This window comes from Pleurodeles waltl, chromosome 3_1, assembly GCF_031143425.1.
Source record: "Pleurodeles waltl isolate 20211129_DDA chromosome 3_1, aPleWal1.hap1.20221129, whole genome shotgun sequence".
NCBI classification, from domain to species: Eukaryota; Metazoa; Chordata; class Amphibia; order Caudata; family Salamandridae; genus Pleurodeles; species Pleurodeles waltl.
In genome coordinates, this window is record NC_090440.1 from 600,116,805 (window position 1) to 600,136,775 (window position 19,971).

Below are 19,971 nucleotides of genomic sequence, written 5' to 3' on the forward strand. Positions count from 1 at the left end.
GGTGGCATAAGACATGCTGCGGCCCTTAGAGACCTTCCCTGGCATCAGGGCCCTTGGTACCAGGGGTACCAGTTACAAGGGACTTATCTGAGTGCCAGGTCTGTGCCAATTGTGGAAGCAAAAGGTACAGTTTAGGTAAAGAACACTGGTGCTGGGGCCTGGTTAGCGGGGTCCCAGCACAGAGTCAATCAAAACTTAGCATCAACAAAGGCAAAAAGTCAGGGGGTAACCATGCCAAGGAGGCATTTCCTTACAGGTATGATTCTGACTTGTTTGATACCAAATATGCCCAGGTTCAGAGTTACCATTATGTAGCGGGACATCATAAAATGGTGCCCCCGCACTCATGAAGTCCAGGAAAATGGATCTGGGGTTTGAGGGGGCACCTCTGCTAGTGCAGGAGTGCCCTCACACACAGGTACCTGCACCTTGCCCTCTGGGCTGAGAGGGACTACCACAGGGGTGACTTAGTGACCTTTTGTACGGACCTGCAGTGACACCCAGAATGCAATGGCAGACCTGCAGAACCCTTTGCATAGGCTCCCTATGGGTGGCAGAGTAACTGCTGCATCCCATAAGGATCCCCTGGGACCCCAGTGCCCCGAGCACTGAGGTACCATATACTAGGGACTTACATGGGGGGACCAATCTGCCAATTGTGGGAGAAAAGGGTACAATTTAGAAGACAGAGCAAAACTACTGGGGTCCCGTGTAGCAAGATCCCAGTAGACACAGTCAAACACACTGATAGCAAGCAGAAAAATGGGGTTAACCATGCCAAGAAGGAGGGTACATTCCTACAAGCCACCACTGCAGATCTCGTGCAGTCCCCTCCTAGATCTGTACAATGTCTGAGAGATGCCCTGATGCTGCACCCACTGGAACTTTAAAGTCCCACTGCAGAGACTGCATATGCCATTGGGTATGAGTCACCAGCAGGATGCAGAATGTCATGAGGCCCAGCAGCCTCAATGTAATTTCCACCAAAATCTAGGATAGAGGCTGAAACTTCAGTATCATAGCCTGAATATCCTGGACTCGCCGCTAGGGAGGATAGGCCTGAAACTGCACTGTGTCCAGAACAGCTCAGATGAAAGGAAGCATCAGGTGTGACGTCAGCATGTTTATAGTGAACACCAGCGAGTGGAGGTAGGCCATATTCTGGGAGTGGGAGACAGCCTGGGGTGAGTGCACCTTCAAGAGCCAGCTGTAGAGGTAGGGGAAACAAACTACTAACCTGCGCAGATGAGCTGCGACCACCGCCATCACTTTTCTGAATAAGCAAGGGGTGCTGTTAAGGCAAAAGGGAAGCACGGTGAATTCAAAATGCTTGTAACTTACCAAGTACAGTCTGTGGGCAAGCAGGACAGTTATGGGGAAGTAAGCGTTCTGCAAGTCCAACGCTACCATCCAGTCTCAAGGGCATATAGTACATGGGCTAGAGTGAGCATTTTTAACATTTTGGTTGATGGATGAGGAGGAATCTTGAGTAAAAACCTTTTTCCTCGCTGTGATGGAAGCACCCTTGGTATTGCACCCTTGAGAAGCATTTTGTTGATCTCTCTCGAGTTGTTCTGGATACTTAGGGGTCAGTTCTGCGAGGAGGCATTTGGACAAACTCTAGTGTGTGTCCACACTTTGTCGCTGTAAGACCCACGTATCCGATGTTAGGATTTTCCACTGCTGGAAAAATGACGAAATCTGTCTGCTTAGAGTTTGTGGGGGGGGGGGGGGGGCAGGGGGGGTTTGAAGAGGGGTGGTTGGGGGTAGCCAGAGCCTTGGAGACATCATGCTTTGCAAGCAGAGTCTTTAGTTGGACAAGCTGACCGTCCCCTGGGGTAAGACCTGCCATACGCTGGTATGTGGTGGCTGTCTTTGGGTGTATTGTTGACTAAATTGCTGAGGGGAGGAAGGAAACAACTGATATCTGAATTGCGGGTAGCCTACCCTATATGAAGGTATTCCACACCCTCTCGTGGCTCAAAAGGAAGGCCTCCAAAACTGGAGTTTCCCCAAAGATCTTGCTGTGTGATTTCATAGACTGTAATGCCTTGTCAATATGCTTGCCAAACAGTGCTTTGCCATCAAAAGGAAGATCTAGGATCTTATTCTGCATCTCTGGACAGAATGATGTGGACTTTAACCAACCTTGCCTTCGTAGGACAGCCAAACCTGCAAGGTGACGAAACGCACTAGTGGCTATGTCCTTTGACAATCTATTATCTCCGCCAATGTGCGTTCTCCATCATGCAACGTCTTTTTAGCTTCCGATTTAATGTCCTCCGGCAACTGATCACGATATGGTAAGATGTCTGCCCATAATTGTATATCATATCTGGCTAACACTGCCAGGGAGTTAGCCACTCTTATAGTGAGACTAGACATTGATGAAAACCTCTTACCAATGTTGTCTAATCGTCTGCCTTCTGTCTGGGGGTGCGGAAATTCGAGCAGAGGGATTTTTGGATTTTCTCTGTGCTGCTTGTGAAACCACGGAATCTGGATGGGGGTGACCAGTCAAGCATGCTGCGGCATCTTCCGGTGCTTTGTACTTCTTAGCTAAGCGAGGAAGTACTGCTGTGACTGTTGCAGGGTTTTGCATAACCTTCAAACTCTCCTCCCATATGTAACTGACCAGTGCTCTGAGGAAGACCTTGAATGAGATTTCGGTCTCTTAGATTAGTTTCTGGAAGATGTGGAGGCATCATCGCCATCTGAATCAGAAACTGGGTTGTCTAGATTTAAGTTGCTGCAGCCATATTAATAATCGGCCCTCTCTATTATTCAGGGTCTTAGAAGAGAAGGTGCAACATACCGTGCAGTCCTTGGCAGTGTGGTCTGGGAAAAGGCAGTATATGTAGTCCTGATGAGGGTCTTCAGAGTGTTAACTTTTTCCTACATGTCTTTCAGGATCTGAACAAACCTTCCTTTCCTTATCAGACATGTTGTAGGCCTTACCCACTGAGTCAGAACAAGTTTTGCAGAGTATAACCTTGAAGTTATGGCAAAATGTGATGAATAGAGCAGAGCTCTGAGTAGACACCCGAACATCACGTGCGGTAGAAAATCTGAGGTGCTGGAGCTTCTCCCAGGAAAGTTCTAAAGGGTGATGTTGCCTGATTGGTGGACCCTGAAGTTTGGTCCTTTTTCTTAAAATGAGTCCAATAGAGAGTTAAACTGAGAGGCCTATGGGTCTTTAGGTTTAAACCTATGTTAATACTACTTGGTTAAATCTACAGGGGGAACGATTCAAGCATATGAATCTATGAAACAAAACTGGAGTAAGTAGCATATCAGGAAGGCTATAAGTGCAACAGAGAAGTTGGGGGGGGGGGGGTGCAGGGGGGAGGTGGACTGGCTAGACTGCTGGCAGCCAGATCCGTGTGAACGCTGCATCCCACGTCCTCTGCCACACAGGCTGTGCAGCATGCACGGCACAGTAAATGGCAGGGAACGGGCATGGCTAGGTAAGGGGTGAAAAGCAGCCTAATGGGGCAAGAGGCAGCAAGGGACCGAGCCATAGCCCAACACTCCTTGAAGAGCTTGAGCAACAAATCTGCTTTGTCTTCAAAGGGACGTTTGCAGTCAAAAGGCATGTCCAGCAGAGTAGATGGGACATCTCCTAAATAGCCAGATGTACCTAACCAGGCATGGTGTCTCAAAGCCACCGCTGATGCAACAGATCTGCCCAGAAAGTCTGACATATCAAGCCCACATCTAATGGTAAACTTCGCAGCGTATCTCCCATCAGCCACATGCATGGGAGAGAATGGCCAGAGACTCCTCCAGGACCCTGTGGCAGCACTGGCACGACCATGTCCCATAAAGTATGGGTGTGATGGCCCAAAAGGCATGCGGTGTTCACCAACCGCAATGCCAAGCTGGTGGAAGAAAACATCCCAAGATGGCCCAGCCTCCGATTCCCTATTCTGGGGAGCTACAGGTAAAACTCTCTGGGTAGGGTGTTGGGTCAGGAAAGCTGCATCAATAGGCGTGGGTCTATGGCGGCGGGCGATTGTCAAAGCCCAGCACGGGGTCCCCTGTGCTGGGGTTGGACCATGTTCCCAGCAGGACATCAGTGAAAGCTTCATTAAAGGGCAAAAGGGGTTCTGATGTAGAAGCCCCACGCTGAAGCACCACAGTCAGGAGGTTAGTCCTGAGCCTCCGAAGGTCACTCAAGGCCCAAGACCTCAGCAGCTCTTCCCACCGCCATGGAGTAGGAAGATACCTAATTCGTAGCCACGGAAGGGGGAGACAGCATACTAGCGTCAGGTGAGGTATCCAACCCGCTGCCTTCGCCCAGTCCATAGGATCTTCAAGCTGGTATTTTAAAGGGTCCACTGACCCCTCCAAACCCTCGAAGAATTCAGAACCATAAGAATAAGGGTCTTATTCCAATCTAGGGACCAAAGGCCCTGCTGAAGACTGAATCAGCGTTGTTCCGGCTCTGAGTCGGTAACTAGTATAGGGTCAACACCGCCTGCGGGCCGGGGTGGCATCAGTAGCACTGAATCTGTGTCAGGGAAGGTCAAGGTACGACCAACAATGGTTTGGATCCAGAAGTGGATCCTTAGGTGCACCTCAGAGCCAAGGCTGAAGCCTCTGGCGGGGAACCCAAAGAGGACCCTGCAAACCCCAGAAAATCAGCAAGGCACAGAGTCGACCTAGAAGTAGGCTGTCATGACTGAGGCCTAGAGCGAGATGCTCCTTGTCCCGCGCCATGTCGTCTGACTGATTAGGTGAAGTCGAAGAGCGCTTGTACTTCTTCGTCGACTTCTTACACAAATGTCCCAAAGATTTAAAATGGGACGAAGAGGCATGGTGGTGATGGCTAACAGTTGTAGGAACCTTCCTCTTGACAGACCAGGAGCGAGGCAGAGCCAGACATCAGGCTGCAAGCAGCTTCAAGGACCGCTCCCCTCAAAGCCTTCAGGTTCATGGCTCAGCAGTCAGAGTCGGAACACCATCCCCTAGGTACGTAACATAGTAAAGGAACATTTGAGACCCTCAACTAAGAGCTCCCTATTATGTAGGGACCCCATTTGTCACTTTGACTAATGAGGAGGCCTGAGGATGAAGTGTAACACCTGAAAGAGCTTGCCTAACAATTTCTTTAATTTGCCTCATCTCTGACAGAGAAACTGGACATCGCATGCTACACCTGTAACTGAAACAATTACTGGGTACATTATACTTTTTTCAAACCAGGATATGCATATGAAAAAAGAATAGTGCACCATAATATATTCTTCACCTAAATGTGGGAATTACTTGAGGTGCCATGTTTTCTTTTTCTAATAATTTGTGGGGCACTCCAAGCCTGAAACTATTTTCTTGCTTGTACTGAGTGCTCCCTTGTGTCCGGACAAATCTATACCTCTCATAAGAGCTATAATGATAGCAAAACATGTGTATGGGGTTCCTTTTATTCATTCTAGATTAGCTTTGATGGTATTTTACCAATCCAACTGTGTGTACTATATCTGGAGTGGTAAAAAGCGGTTATTTTTCAGCTCGGCCTGCATAGCACTTGCTAATCCTACGCTTAAAGGCTTTGCTGTAAAAATGGCAAAAGGGTGGTCCTTCTGTAGCTTGGCGTTGATGGCATAAGAGCTATAATGATAGCAAAACATGTGTATGGGGTTCCTTTTATTCATTCTAAGTTAGGTTTGATGGTATTTTACCAATCCAAATTTGTGTACTGTATCTAGAGTGGAAAAAAGCTTTTATCATTTTTCAGCTAGGCCTGCATAGCACTTGCTAATCCTATGCTTAAAGACTTAGCTGTAAAAATGGCAAAAGGGTTGGTCATTCTGTAGCCTGGCGTTGATAGCACTGTGCTAACCTATTACTAGGGAAACAGAGGTGAACACATTTGGATTGTCAGTGGCATTGTAGAGTGCTCCATAAAAAGGAGCTCCTCTTCACCTAAAGTCAAACTACTCTGAGTCCCCAGTTATATAACAAGGAGGGTGCAATCCCTAGTGGCCCATTCCCTCTAGTTCTTTCCTGCCCCCTGCTGCAGGAATACGTGCGATATGGGGGAGGGGTGGGGGGAGGGGGGGGTCTGCCTTAAGCTCTGAGAAGGACTGTAGTGCACGATAATTGCCTGTTCAGATTTATGAATCACTATTGGTGATATTCTTGCTTTGACCTGTTTAACTGATAAGAATGTTTGAGAAAAGGGAAACTCTTACAGGGATTTTTTTTTTTTAAACCCGCTTTTCCAAATCTCAACTTCTTTCTATACATTTTACAGGTTTCAGGAGACAAAGCTTTGGCGCCATCTTTATCTGTTACAAAATGGCCAATTCACAGAATGGTTAACAGACGACGAAATCAGACATTTTACTCACCTTTGGAGGCTCAATTAGCAGGTTGTGGAAGGATTTTAATCTTGTTTTAATTGCTTCAAGTACGTTTTTGCTGACCGCAAATGTTGAAGGGATCATGCCCGGAGGACACAGATCTATGTGGCCTTCAAACCTACAACAAACCAGAATATTAAGAGAAAAGTGCTTTAACATGCTTAAGACATTACTTCACACATCATCAACAATTGAGATAAGTAATCAAAAAGCATACACTTAACTTGCTATGCATTTTCACTGGGGGCAAATAATGAAATTATACAATTTCATACAGTTTAATATATAAAATCAAGTACATACAATAATATACATTAAACCAGTTACTCCACTGTATCAAAGAATATGCTCTTTATCAAAAGTTATATATTTGATCAATAAGTATGCACTTTATTCACTGTCATTTCAGTACTGGTTTAAAATAATTACCTAGTTTTTATTTTAAAAAAATATGTACAATAGTAAATCCAGTCTGGGCATGAGCCAACAAGTGCACGCTCACTTGCTATCACACAACACAGTTTTCTAAGTCCTGCACAGCCCGCTGTGGTTGCCTGGCAGACTGTTCAAAGCTGGTCTCAACTGACAACTTTTGAAGGTGCTTTATGGAAAAAGCTAAGATCATATACATGCTCTTCATACATCCTAAACTGAAAACCTCCTGGAATAAAATCTGCCAAATAACAGCAATGGAATATTGTTAAGAGACTCCTTAAGCTATTCTCTGGCCTTAGCAAGCCTTAGATAAGAAAACCAAGGTGCAAGAGTTCTTGTCAGCAACAGCACTCCAACAAATCATCACCTGAGGGAAAGACTCCATATCTCAATTCTTTCTACAGTGGTGGAATGCAATCCATCTCACAGAACTAAAAGAAAGAAAAACAGTTGAACCAGACACTACACACCCCTATGAAACAGTGGTGTCCATTTTGCATCTTTTTAGCCTAACACCCACCAATCAGTGTGCAAAACATGTCTCCTGGATGAGAGCCAAACGCCTGTGAACTATTGTCTCTGCACAATCATTAGCATCTATAATGCATTGGTTTATTATTTCTAACATGAAATACCTTCTAATATGATTATTTTCAATGAACACTTGATCAAATCAAAAATTAATATAAAACACAAGGTAACAAACGATGCCCCTACTGGCTCCACATTTGGAAATCTTACTCCAAAGGCTCAATGGGGTAAGGGACATAACACTTGCCTGTCTTAATTAGACCAGACAGACTGAAATTTTTTTTTCTGGCCATGACCACCATGAAAAAAACTGCAGTCAAGGACACAAAATAAATGACCCTGTATCCAAGGAAAAAACTCAAAGCAGTTAAGGGACATTCGTTTTTTGACAAACTTGTGCTTTGGAAAAATCAAAAATAGTTTGGTGAATGGTCATCTAATAGATGACCACTGTCCAAACATGAAGTGTCTTAAAAAGGATGGCAATTACACTTCATCTGTAAGCACAGATCACAGGTGGGCCGGTAGTGTTCTTGTAATTTCGTGAGTGGTGGTCCTTCAAGGACACTGATAATTACCGCAGTCACCATCAAACCATAGATCAGGTAGGTCCATAGTTTAACAATGTATGATCAACTTAGATAGTGTATGGAAATGCCTCCCTTGGCATTGTTACCTCTTAACTTTTTGTCTTTTGTTGATGCTAGTTATGATTGAAAGAATACTGGGACCCTGCTAACCAGGCCCCAGCACCAGTGTTCTTTCCCTAAACTGTACCTTTGTTCCCACAATTGGCACAGACCTGGCACACAGATAAGCCCCTTGTAACTGGTACCCCTGGTACCAAGGGCCCTGATGCCAGGGAAGGTGTAAGGGCCGCAGCAGGTCTTATGTCACCATGGGGTCCCCTCACTCAGCACATGCACACTGAATCACAGCTTGTGTGTGCTGGTGGGGAGACAATGACTAAGTCGACATGGCAATCCCCTCAGAGTGCCATGCCAACCTCACACTGCCTGTGGCATAGTTAAGTCACCCCTCTAGCAGGCTTCACAGCCCTAAGGCAGGGTGCACTATACCACAGGTGAGGGCATAAGTGAATGAGCACTATGCCCCTACAGTGTCTAAGCAAAACCTTGGACATTGTAAGTGCAGGGTAGCCATAAGAGTATATGGTCTGGGAGTTTGTCAAACACGAACTCCAGAGTTCCATAATGGCTACACTGAAATCTGGGAAGTTTGGTATCAAACTTCTCAGCACAATAAATGCACTCTGATGCCAGTGTGGAATTTTAGGTTAACATGCACCCAGAGGGCATCTTAGAGATGCCCCCTGAATACCAATCCGACTTCTAGTGTGGGCTGACCAGTTTTTGCCAACCTGCCACAACCAGACGAGTTGCTGGCCACATGGGGAGAGTGCCTTTGTCACTTTGTGGCCAGGAACAAAGCCTGCACTGGTTGTAGGTGCTTCTCACCTCCCCCTTCAAGAACTGTAACACCTGGTGGTGAGCTTCGAAGGCTCACCCCTTTTGTTACAGCACCCCAGGGCATCCCAGCTAGTGGAGATGCCTGCTCCTCCGGCCACTGCCCCCATTTTTGTCAGCAAGGCTGGAGGAGATAATGAGAAAAACAAGGAGTCAGCCACCAGTCAGGACAGCCCCTAAGGGGTCCTGAGCTGAGGTGACCCCTCCCTTAAGAAATCCTCCATCTTAGTTTTGGAGGATTCCCCAAATAGGAATAGGATTGTGCCCCTCCTCAGCGAGGAGGCACAAAGAGGGTGTAGCCACCCTCAGGACAGTAGCCATTGGCACCTGCGGGACCAGCGACCTCTGAGGACTCAGAGGACTGACCTGCACCTAAAGGACCAAGAACCTTCTGAGGACAGTGGCTCTGTCCAAAAACGGCAACAAGAAACCAATTTTAAAGAGACTGTCGCCTCACTCTGGAAGTGAGTCTTCACACTCTGCAACATGACGCCCCTGGCTCGAGTTCAGGAGAACCAACACAGCAGAGAGGATCCCCAGGCGAGTCCAACGATGTGGACACCCTGTGTCGACCTCCCTGCACCCTCCCCCCCCCCCCCAAAAGCAACACCTGCAGAGAGGATCCAGAGGCTCCCCCTGACCAAGACTGGCTGGTAACAAAGGAACCAGACACCTGGACCAAGCACTACACCCGCAGCCCCAGGACCGAGAGGAACCACCTACCAGTGCAGGGGTGACCAGCAAGTGATCCTCATCCTAGCCCACTCGGTGGTTGACCAGAGAAGCCACCCTGTGTCCTTCCTGCATCACCAAAGTGACCCCCGGGTCCCTCCATTGCTTTCAAACGCAAAACCAGACCCCTACTTTGCACACTGCACCCGTCCGCCCCTGTGCGGCTGAGGGTGTATTTTGTGTGCCTGTGTGTCGTCCCCTCCCGGTGCTCTACAAAACTCCCCTGGTCTGCTCCCCGAGGACGCAGGTACTTACCTGCTAGCAGACTAGGACCAGAGCACCCCTGTTCTCAATAGGCGCCTATGCTATTTGGGCCCTACTTTGACCGCAACTGAGCGTCCCGGTGTTGCTGGTGCTGGGTGTTTGGGGTTAGGTGCAGAGGTCAAACAGGAGCCAAATAACGTGGGCACCTATGACGGGGGGTACTCCGATTCCGGTCTGCTTGCAGGTAAGTACCTGTGTTGTCAGAGGGCAGACCGTGGGGTTTGGAGGAGTATTGGAGAAGCCCCAAGTAGGAACAAAAACCACACCCTCAGCAGCACAGGGGCAGCCGGGTGCAGTGTGCAAACAGGGTGTTGGGTTCTCAACAGAACTCTAGGGAAGGACCCAGGATTCACTTAGGTGCTGCAGGCAGGGCACGGGGGCCTCTCGGGAAAGCCACCGGGCAAGGGTGAGGGCCACCTGCTGGTCACTGCAGCACCAGTGGTTGGCTTCTCTCAGACCTGGGGGCTGCGGGTGCAGTGCTTCTCCAGGCGTCAGATATCTTCGTCCTGGGCAGTCGCGGTCAGGGGGGTCCTCAGGGTTCCCTCTGCAGACATCGTCGTGGGGTGTAGAGAGGTCAGCCCAGGATGGACACGTTGTCTGAGTCACCTGGGGATCCTCTCTGGCTAGTTGGTTTCTCTGGACACGGGCCAGGGGTGTCTGGTGCCGAGTAGTTGGACTCGCGCTTCTGGAGTGCAGTGAGTCCCTTTAAGGATGGTTTTTGTCTTCTTTCTGGACTGGTCCACTGCCCACAGGAGTTTCTTGGTCCTCTGTGATGATGGCAGTCCCCTGGAGGCTTTTCAGGGGTCGCTGGTCCTGCAGCTTTTCTTGCTGCTTTTCGAAGCAGGATACAGGCCGGTAGGACTGGGGTCGAGTCAGTTGTGGTCTCCTCTTCTCTGCGGGGTTTTCAGCTCAGCAGTCCTTTCTTGAGGTAGTCAGGAAATCTGAAGAGCTAGGTTCAGGGTCACCCCTAAATACCAAATTTAGGGGCATGTTTAGGGTCAAGGGGCAGTAGCCAATGGTGACTGTCCCTGAGGGTGGTTACACACTTTTTGTGCCCACTCCCCTCTGGGGAGGGGGGGGGGGGGGGCACATTCCTATTGGTCCTAATCCTCCAAAGCAAGATGAAGGATTTCTCAAGGAGGGGGTCACGTCAGCTCTGGACACCTTAGTGGGCAGACCTGGCTGAGGGGGTACACAAAGGCATTCACCCCATGTGGTCAGAAAACGGACTGGGAGTGGCAGGCTGGCACAGATCAGCCTTTCACTAGCAGTTGTGCTAACATACAGGGGGGGATCTCTAAGATGCCCTCTGTGTACATTTCTCAATAAACCCCACACTTGCATCAGTGTGGGTTTATTGTGCTGAGAAGTTTGATACCAAACATCCCAGTATTCAGTGTAGCCATTATGGTGCTGTGGAGTTCGTAGTGACAAACTCCCAGACCATATACTCAGTATGGCTTCCCTGCAGTTACAATGTTAAAGAATTGACTTCGACACAGTAGGGGCATAGTGCTCATGCAGCTATACACTCACCTATGGTACAGTGCACCCTGCCTCAGGGCTGTAAGGCCTGCTAAAGGGATGACTTTCCAATGCCACAGGCAGTGGTTTGTGGGCATGGCACTCTGAGGGGAGTGCCATGTCGACTGTCTTTTCTCCCCACTAGCACACACAAGCTGCAAAGCAGTGTGCATGTACTGAGTGAGGGGTCCCTGAGGGTGGCTAAATACATGCTGCACCCGTTAGGGACCTTCCCCGGCCACTGTGCCCTTGGTACCAGGGGTACCTTTTACAAGGGGCTTACCTGGGTGCCAGGGCTGTGCCAATTACAGAAACAAAGGTACAGTTTTAGGGAACGAACACAGGTGCTGGGGCTTGGTTAGCAGGGTCCCAGCACACGTCCAAAGCTGGCATCAACACTAGGCAAAAAGTGGGGGGTGACCATGCCAACAGTGGCATTTTTCCACAGAGTGTTAAAGTGGTTTACCTAAAATTGTTTCTTTTGCCATTGCAAAAAAAGCGTGTAACCATTATACAACGAATCTAGCAAAGCCCAATTGCTTTACCTTGAAGTGATAGTGTAAAAGCAAAAAACCTGTTTTGTCCAATTTACTTTGTACGATCAATGAGTGATGTATGAGGGTGGCCCAGTGTGTGGCGGGCACTTACGGTGATACACCTTATACTGGGTCCAGGAAACACTTATCAGATAGTGTTAGTGTCTGGGTAGCCAGGCTGTCTAGTGGTAGCGGTGGTGAGCAGCCAAGACTTATCTAGGAGACGTGTGAAGCACTTGCAATACCACAGTCGTCACACAGTCACTTATCACACATGAAAGAAATCACAGTGTTGCAAAAATAAAGGTATTTTATTACAGGAACACCGAACTAGATTACTATAGGAAACCCCCTTCTGGAGTTAAATACACAAAATATACACATGTATTGGGAAAAAGCAAAAAAAAATATACAAAAAATAGCAAGGGCCCTATTTTTGGGGGGCAGCGAGGTGGCAAGGGGGGGCAAACCATATACTAAAAAGTGGAATGCGAGAATTGGTCTCCCACCAGAGGACATAGAACAGTTAACCAAGAGGGGTGGAGGATGAAGGAAAGTACCATCTTGCCTGGCATGTTACCCCCATATTTCACTGTATATATGTTGTTTTAGTTGTATGTGTCACTGGGACCCAGCCAGCCAGGGCCCCAGTGCTCATAAGTGTGCCCTGTATGTGTTACCTGTGTGATGACTAACTGTCTCACTGAGGCTCTGCTAACCAGAACCGCAGTGGTTATGCTCTCTCATTGCTTTCCAAATTGTCACTAACAGGCTAGTGACCAATTTACATTGGCATACTGGAACACCCTTATAATTCCCTAGTATATGGTACTGAGGTACCCAGGGTATTGGGGTTCCAGGAGATCCCTATGGGCTGCAGCATTTCTTTTGCCACCCATAGGGAGATCTGACAATTCTTACACAGGCCTGCCAGTGCAGCTTGAGTGAAATAACGTCCACGTTATTTCACAGCCATTTACCATTGCACTTAAGTAACTTATAAGTCACCTATATGTCTAACCTTTACCTGGTAAAGGTTGGGTGCTAAGTTACTTAGTGTGTGGGCACCCTGGCACTAGCCAAGGTGCTCCCACGTGGTTCAGGGCAAATTCCCCGGACTTTGTGAGTGCGGGGACACCATTACGCACGTGCACTATACATATGTCACGACATATGTATAGCGTCACAATGGTAACTCCGAACATGGCCATGTAACATGTCTAGGATCATGGAATTGTCATCTCAATGCCATTCTGGCATTGGGGAGACAATTCCATGATCCCCCGAGTCTCTAGCTCAGACCCGGGCACTGCCAAACTAGCTTTCCCGGGGTTTCACTGCAGCTGCGGCCAACCCCTCAGACAGGTTTCTGCCCTCCTGGGGTCCAGCCAGGCCTGGCCCAGGAAGGCAGAACAAAGGACTTCCTCAGAGAGAGGGTGTTACACACTCTCCCTTTGGAAAAAGGTGTCAGGGCTGGGGAGGAGTAGCCTCCCCCAGCCTCTGGAAATGCTTTGATGATCACAGATGGTGCCCATCTCTGCATAAGCCAGTCTGCACCAGTTCAGGGATCCCTCAGCCCTGCTCTGGCGCGAAACTGGACAAAGGAAAGGGGAGGGACCCCTCTCCTGACCTGCACCTCCCCTGGGAGGTGCCCAGAGCTCCTCCAGTGTGCTCCAGACCTCTGCCATCTTGGAAACAGAGGTGCTGCTGGCACACTGGATTGCTCTGAGTGGCCAGTGCCAGCAGGTGACGTCAGAGACTCCTTCTGATAGGCTCCTTCGGGTGCTGCTAGCCTATCCTCTCTCCTAGGTAGCCAAACCTCCTTTTCTGGCTATTTAGTGTCTCTGCTTTGGGGAATTCCTTAGATAACGAATGCAAGAGCTCATCAGAGTTCCTCTGCATCTCTCTCTTCACCTTCTGCCAAGGAATCGACTGCTGACCTCGCTGGAAGCCTGCAAAACTGCAACAAAGTAGCAAAGACGACTACTGTGACCTTGTAACGCTGATCCTGCCGCCTTCTCGACTGTTTTCCTGGTGGTGCATGCTGTGGGGGTAGTCTGCCTCCTCTCTGCACTACAAGCTCCGAAGAAATCTCCCGTGGGTCGACGGAATCTTCCCCCTGCAACCGCAGGCAACAAAAGACTGCATCACCGGTCCTCTGGGTCCCCTCTCAGCACGACTAGTGTGGTCCCTGGAACTCAGCAACTCTGTCCAAGTGACTCCCACAGTCCAGTGACTCTTCAGTCCAAGTTTGGTGGAGGTAAGTCCTTGCCTCCCCACGCTAGACTGCATTGCTGGGAACCGCGTGTTTTGCAGCTACTCCGGCTCCTGTGCACTCTTCCAGGATTTCCTTGGTGCACAGCCACGCCTGGGTCCCCGGCACTCTAACTTGCAGTGCACAACCTCCTGAGTTGTCCTCCGGCGTCGTGGGACCCTCTTGTGCAACTTCAGGTGAGCTCTGGTTCACTCCACTTCGTAGTGCCTGTTCCGGCACTTCTGCGGGTGCTGCTTGCTTCTGAGTGGGCTCTTTGTCTTGCTGGACGCCCCCTCTGTCTCCTCACGCAAGTGGCGACATCCTGGTCCCTCCTGGGCCTCAGCAGCATCCAAAAACCCTAACCGCGACCCTTGCAGCTAGCAAGGCTTGTTTGCGGTCTTTCTGCGTGGGAACACCTCTGCAAGCTTATTCACGACGTAGGACATCCATCCTCCAAAGGGGAAGTTCCTAGTCCTCTTCGTTCTTGCAGAACACCAAGCTTCTTCCACCCGGTGGCAGCTTCCTTGCACCCTCAGCTGGCATTTCCTGGGCATCTGCCCACTCTCGACACTCGGTGGAGGTGGTTTTTCCCACACTGACCCCCCCCCCCGCACCTATCGAGGGGTGGGGTAAAGCGCATCAGCAGTGAGCAGAGTGGACAGGCAAAGGGTCCCCGAGTGGGTCAAAGTAAGGCCTAGAAGTACTGCAGAAAGAGAGAGCCTGCAGACCATGCTGAACCGCCGTCCCCCCCCCTTCTCTGCACAGGGAGGACCACGAACTGAGCTGGGTGTGGCGCGGGCGGAATCCCAACTGGCGGCACACAAGGGCTTTAATTGAGGAACATACCGTACAACCAGCACACCGTCACATCGCCCTGCTTACCGCAAGTTGCCCATCCATAACACCTCATGGCCGGAAGAACTAAATCTATGAAAAACCAAGACCGACTCACGCAGGGACAGCCAACAAGCGACCAGCAGCTAGCACCGACTCTACAAGCACTGGAAAGCACACTGCTGATTGACACTGCAGGCCCACTCCACCCAATTTGAAAAAGCACTACAAGCGATTATGGACACTAAAACCTCCCTGGAGAACAGGATAGACTCATTATCACAAGACCTGAATTTGCTTATAGTGGGTCATCGTAACTTGGCTGAGAGAGTGAAGTCAACGTAAGTGGAGCTAAAAGATTTGAATCCATCGGTCTTGGCTAATCAAAAACAAATACAACGGCTGGATGCAGAGGTAAAAACACGATGGCGTCGCGCCGAAAAAGTGGAAGGTAGATCCCGGCGGAATAATGTACGCTTCTTAGGATTCCCCGAAAAGCTAACAGAGCAGAATACAGAAATATTCTTAAAGCAATGGCTCAGCGAGGAGGTGCTAAATGGGACCCCGTCGAAGTTCTTCTCTGTTGAAAGGACACACAGGGTACCGGGGAGGCCCCCGGCCCCGGGTCAGCCACCTAGACCACTGATAGCGAGATTCTTAAACTACAGAGACCGCAACCTAATTCTGCAGCAATTCCGCAGCAAAGGCCCACTCCGACACGAGGACTCAGAAGTTAATGCTTACCCAGACTTCACTCAGGAAGTACAGAGACAGCGCAATTCCTATGTGAAAATCAAACAACGCCTCCGTGAGCACAACATAAAATATGCCCTGCTGTTCCCTGCTAAGCTGAGAGTAATATCAGACGAATGCATCCATGTATTTACCTCTCCTGAGGATGCCTGGACGTGGTTGCATGCTAAAGGCCTGGCGCGACCCCAAACCGGAACGGACAAAGGAGCGGAATGGCTGACCGCTCCATTGCAGAAGCATCCCAAGAAAAGAACCAAGGGTCAGCCCACTGAACAGCAGGCAGCGAGGAAAGGTCAAAAGCCTTGAAAGAAACTCCTCTGTACACGCAAAACACCTTTGAGGCTCTGCGGGAAGCCCCAGTGGACAGCTCAGATTCCGACTCGGTCAGCTCGGTCTCCACACTCACAGAAACACTTACGGGGACGAAACTCACGCCTAGAACTGTAGATGAACTGTAGATGAACTGTAGATGAACTGTAGATGAACTGTAGATGAACTGTAGATGAACTGTAGATGAAGGACGCCGGCCGGCCGCCCCCATCCCCTGCCGGGGGTTTAAATGGTGTTAAACGTAAACCCCTCAGTGCATCAATATGATATAATCACGTGGAATGTGAGAGGCATGGGTGCACCAAGCAAAAGAATTTGGGTATATGACTGCCTCAGACATCAGGGCACACACACCGCCATTTTACAAGAGACACACTGCATGGAACCTGACTTACAGGAACTTCGGGAAAGATGGGGCGGACAGGTGGTGGGCACAACGTACTCGGCATTCGCCAGGGGAGTGTTGATATGGATAGCAGGTGGGGTTCCCTTTGTCCAAACCTCACAGAGAATAGATCAAGGGGGTAGATATGTGGTAATAGAGGGGCACCTAGACGGGAAACAACTGTCAATCGGGCTGTCCACTGGGGCTTCCCGCAGAGCCTCAAAGGTGTTTGGCGAATGCAGGGGGAGGCTCTCCAGGATCAGGCGTTCAGTGAAGGATTAAACACAGTAGTGAAGCAGTATTAGGAAATTAATAAGGAATCTACTAGTTCCAGAGCATTAGAATGGGAGGCACACAAGGTTGTAGTGAGAGGGCACTGTATGTCAACCAGCTGGGGAGTTAGGCGCACGCTACACGCAGAGATAAATAAATTAGAAAAGGAACTGAGAGAATTGGAAAAAGCGGTGGCAAAGCAACGAGACTCCATACATCGCGCTAAAAGAGGTACGAACAAAATACAACGAAGCAGACTTTCACCTTGGGCGGCACGATCATAAATACTGCGTAATGCGCTTACATACAGAGGGTGACAGGTCGGGCAGGCTGCTGGCGTGGCTCCTCCGTGAAACTCGGCAGCACTCCATTGGGATCATAAGGGGAGATGCAGGCAAAATGTCCCCCACACAGGAAGAGATTAATGGGGCGTACAATGGGAATACTACAAAACCTATACACCAAACGCACAACATGCACACCTCAACAGCTGGGGTCTTTTTTAGAGGGCTCCCCAATGGCGCAATTATCGCTGACAGACAGGCAGACACTAGAGGCTCCACTAACACTGGAAGAAATAGACAGAGCAGTGTTGCAGATGCCCAGGAATAAAGCCCCAGGAGCAGATGGACTCCCAATAGAATACTACTCCACATACTCGACACACTTGAGGCTGCACTTGCTGAAAGTGTTCGAGGAGGCATGGTCTAGCAAAATTCTGCCTCCAACACTAAGAGGCAATGGTGGTGGTCCTCCCCAAACAAGGGCGCGACCCCACCGATGTTAAATCCTACAGGCCATTATCCCTCCTGAACCTAGACTGCAAAATACTTGGCAAAATCTTAGCCAACAGGTTGGCCCCCCTTATACATACTGTGATACATGAAGACCAAAATGGCTTCATCCGAAAACGTAACACTTTCTTAAATATCCGCAGGCTGGTGGGGGTCATGGGGGGACGCTCCCACGGAGGTACTGTCGTTAGATATTAAGAAGGCATTCGATACCCTGGAGTGGGATTTCCGGTTTGCCACTATGCAGAGCATGGGAATAGGGATAGGGCCTATTTATATACAATGGGTACAGACATTGTACGCCAAGCCACAAGCCAGGGTAAAAACGGGTGGGGTCATATCTGAGAGTTTTCTGATTACAAGAGGCACTAGACAGGGCTGTCCCTTGTCCCCCTTGCTATTTGGCATATATACCACATAAATGGAGACCTTGGAGATGGGAACCTAGTGAGAGCACTAGCCTCTATGAAGGGATCGCTACGGTTCTGGACCAAACTTCCACTGTCGCCCCTTGGCAGAGTGGCGGTGGCAAATATGTTGCTGCTGCCTAGGTTATTATATTACTTCGCGGCGCTGCCACTCTGGGTCCCCAGGAGCTTCTTTAGAGATCTGAACGCAGTTCTACTGCAACTTATATTGGGTGGTGGCAGGATAAGGGTCGCACTCACCACACTGCAGCGCCCGCTTGCTTCGGGAGGGCTGGGAGCTCCCAACTTTGAACTCTAGTACGCTGCCGCACAGCTCAGTGGATACTAAACTGGTTGCACAGGCCAACACAAGCGGAGTCCATGTGGCTTCAGGCGCGGCTAAATGGGGTACCCTTGATTACATGGCTAACGAATAAAAAACCGAGGGGGAACCTGGCAGCCCATTCATGGCAGTGGCGCACTCATGCTGGCAAAGGTATATACAAAAGGGCTATAAAGCACTTCCATACTCGCCGCTCCTCCCATTGGGATTGATCCCGGGTTGGGCTAATGCAGTGGGAATCACACTCACTCAAGACTTGGACCAAGGCGGGAATAACCATGGTTGGGGACTGCATCACAGAGGGGAAACTGATGTCATTTGAATCCATCCAAGCCCTCACGGCAGTGAACCCTGAGCACTTCCTGTCCTACTACGCCATATGTCATCTAATTAAAAAGACATGGGCGACTGGAGATAAGGAACCCTCGAGTTCTCCCACATTGCACCACATGCTGCAATTTGATGACCAAACAAAAGTAGTGACAAATTCGTACAAAAATCTGAATAAACCCCCTGAGCTTAATCTGGAGAGAACGAGGGATAGATGGAACGCAGTCCTCACTGATCCGATATCGCAAGAGGATTGGCTGAAAGCCCTCTATCACACTCGGGGGGTATCCATAAACCCCAGGTTTCGTTACACGCAATTCAATTACATGCACCAAAGATACCTATCTCCAGCCAGGATTCACCGTATGTTCCCTGGCTCGACGTCTGCCTGTCCGCGGTGTGATGCCTCAGAGGCACACTTCTACCATATGGTATGGGAGTGTGCACATATATATAGGGAATGGAGAGAAGTGGTAGAAGAGGTCTCGGAACTGACAGGTCTGACACTTGTAGCAGACCCTAAATCCTGCTTGCTAGGGCTGAGAACCAGAAAAAAGAAATAGGTATTTACATAAGTTTGTAGACCTAGCATATGTGATGTATCAAAGGCTGATTGCGATGAATTGGAAAGCGCTTAGGGCACCCGACCTGAAAGCCTGGCACTCCCTCACTCTATGATGGACTCCAGGCTTCAAAAGAAATATTGTCCTCCAGAACAGGATCCATTTTTTTTTTGTACGGATCCACCACCTTATTCTGTTATTGTAGTGACTAAAAAACGTCACTTTACTTCTCCTTCATCTTTGTCTCCACTGAATAAGGAGAGCAAGAAACTGGACGCGGCAGGCCAAAAAGTCTGCTCTACAGCAGGTATTTCAATGAAAACAGCAAGCGTTACGGCCGTGTTGGGCAGGTGCGACCGGCCACTATGATTTCATACCACAATTCGCAGACCACCTGCCAAAAGACCTGCCCCCTGTATTTTACCAAACCCTCTGGAGTAAGGCTGACTGTTCTGTGCCAGCCTGCCACTAACAGACAAGTTTCTGACCCCATGAGGTAAAGGCCTTTGTGCTCTTTGGGGCCAGAAACAGACTGCTCTAGGTGGAGGTGCTTCACACCTCCCACCCTGCAGGAACTAAAACTTGGCAGCGAGCCTCAAAGGCTCAGGCCTCCTGTTACAGTGCCCCAAGGGACTCCAGCTAGTGGAGATGCCCACCCCCCCGGACAAAGCCCCACTTTTGGCAACAAGTCCGGCAGGAAAATTGGGTAATATAGGGAGGAGTGCCTACTCAAGCTAAAATCACCCTTAAGGTGTCTAGTGCTTAAGTGATCCCCCTCCCTGCAGAATCCTCCATCATGGTTTGGAGAACAGGGACTAATAGGGTTAG

General features: G+C 49.4%; 1 protein-coding gene across 6 annotated transcripts in view; it reads right to left on the reverse strand.

Moving 5' to 3' along the window:
• Positions 1 to 19,971, reverse strand: part of PPP6R3 (protein phosphatase 6 regulatory subunit 3) — a 1,278,047-nt gene that overhangs the window by 982,962 nt on the left and 275,114 nt on the right. For all 6 annotated transcript variants that reach the window (XM_069223039.1, XM_069223035.1, XM_069223038.1 and 3 more), the window contains one exon: positions 6,357 to 6,486. In XM_069223039.1, the coding sequence (XP_069079140.1) occupies positions 6,357 to 6,486 (130 nt within the window). The remainder of the gene's footprint in view (positions 1 to 6,356; positions 6,487 to 19,971) is intronic.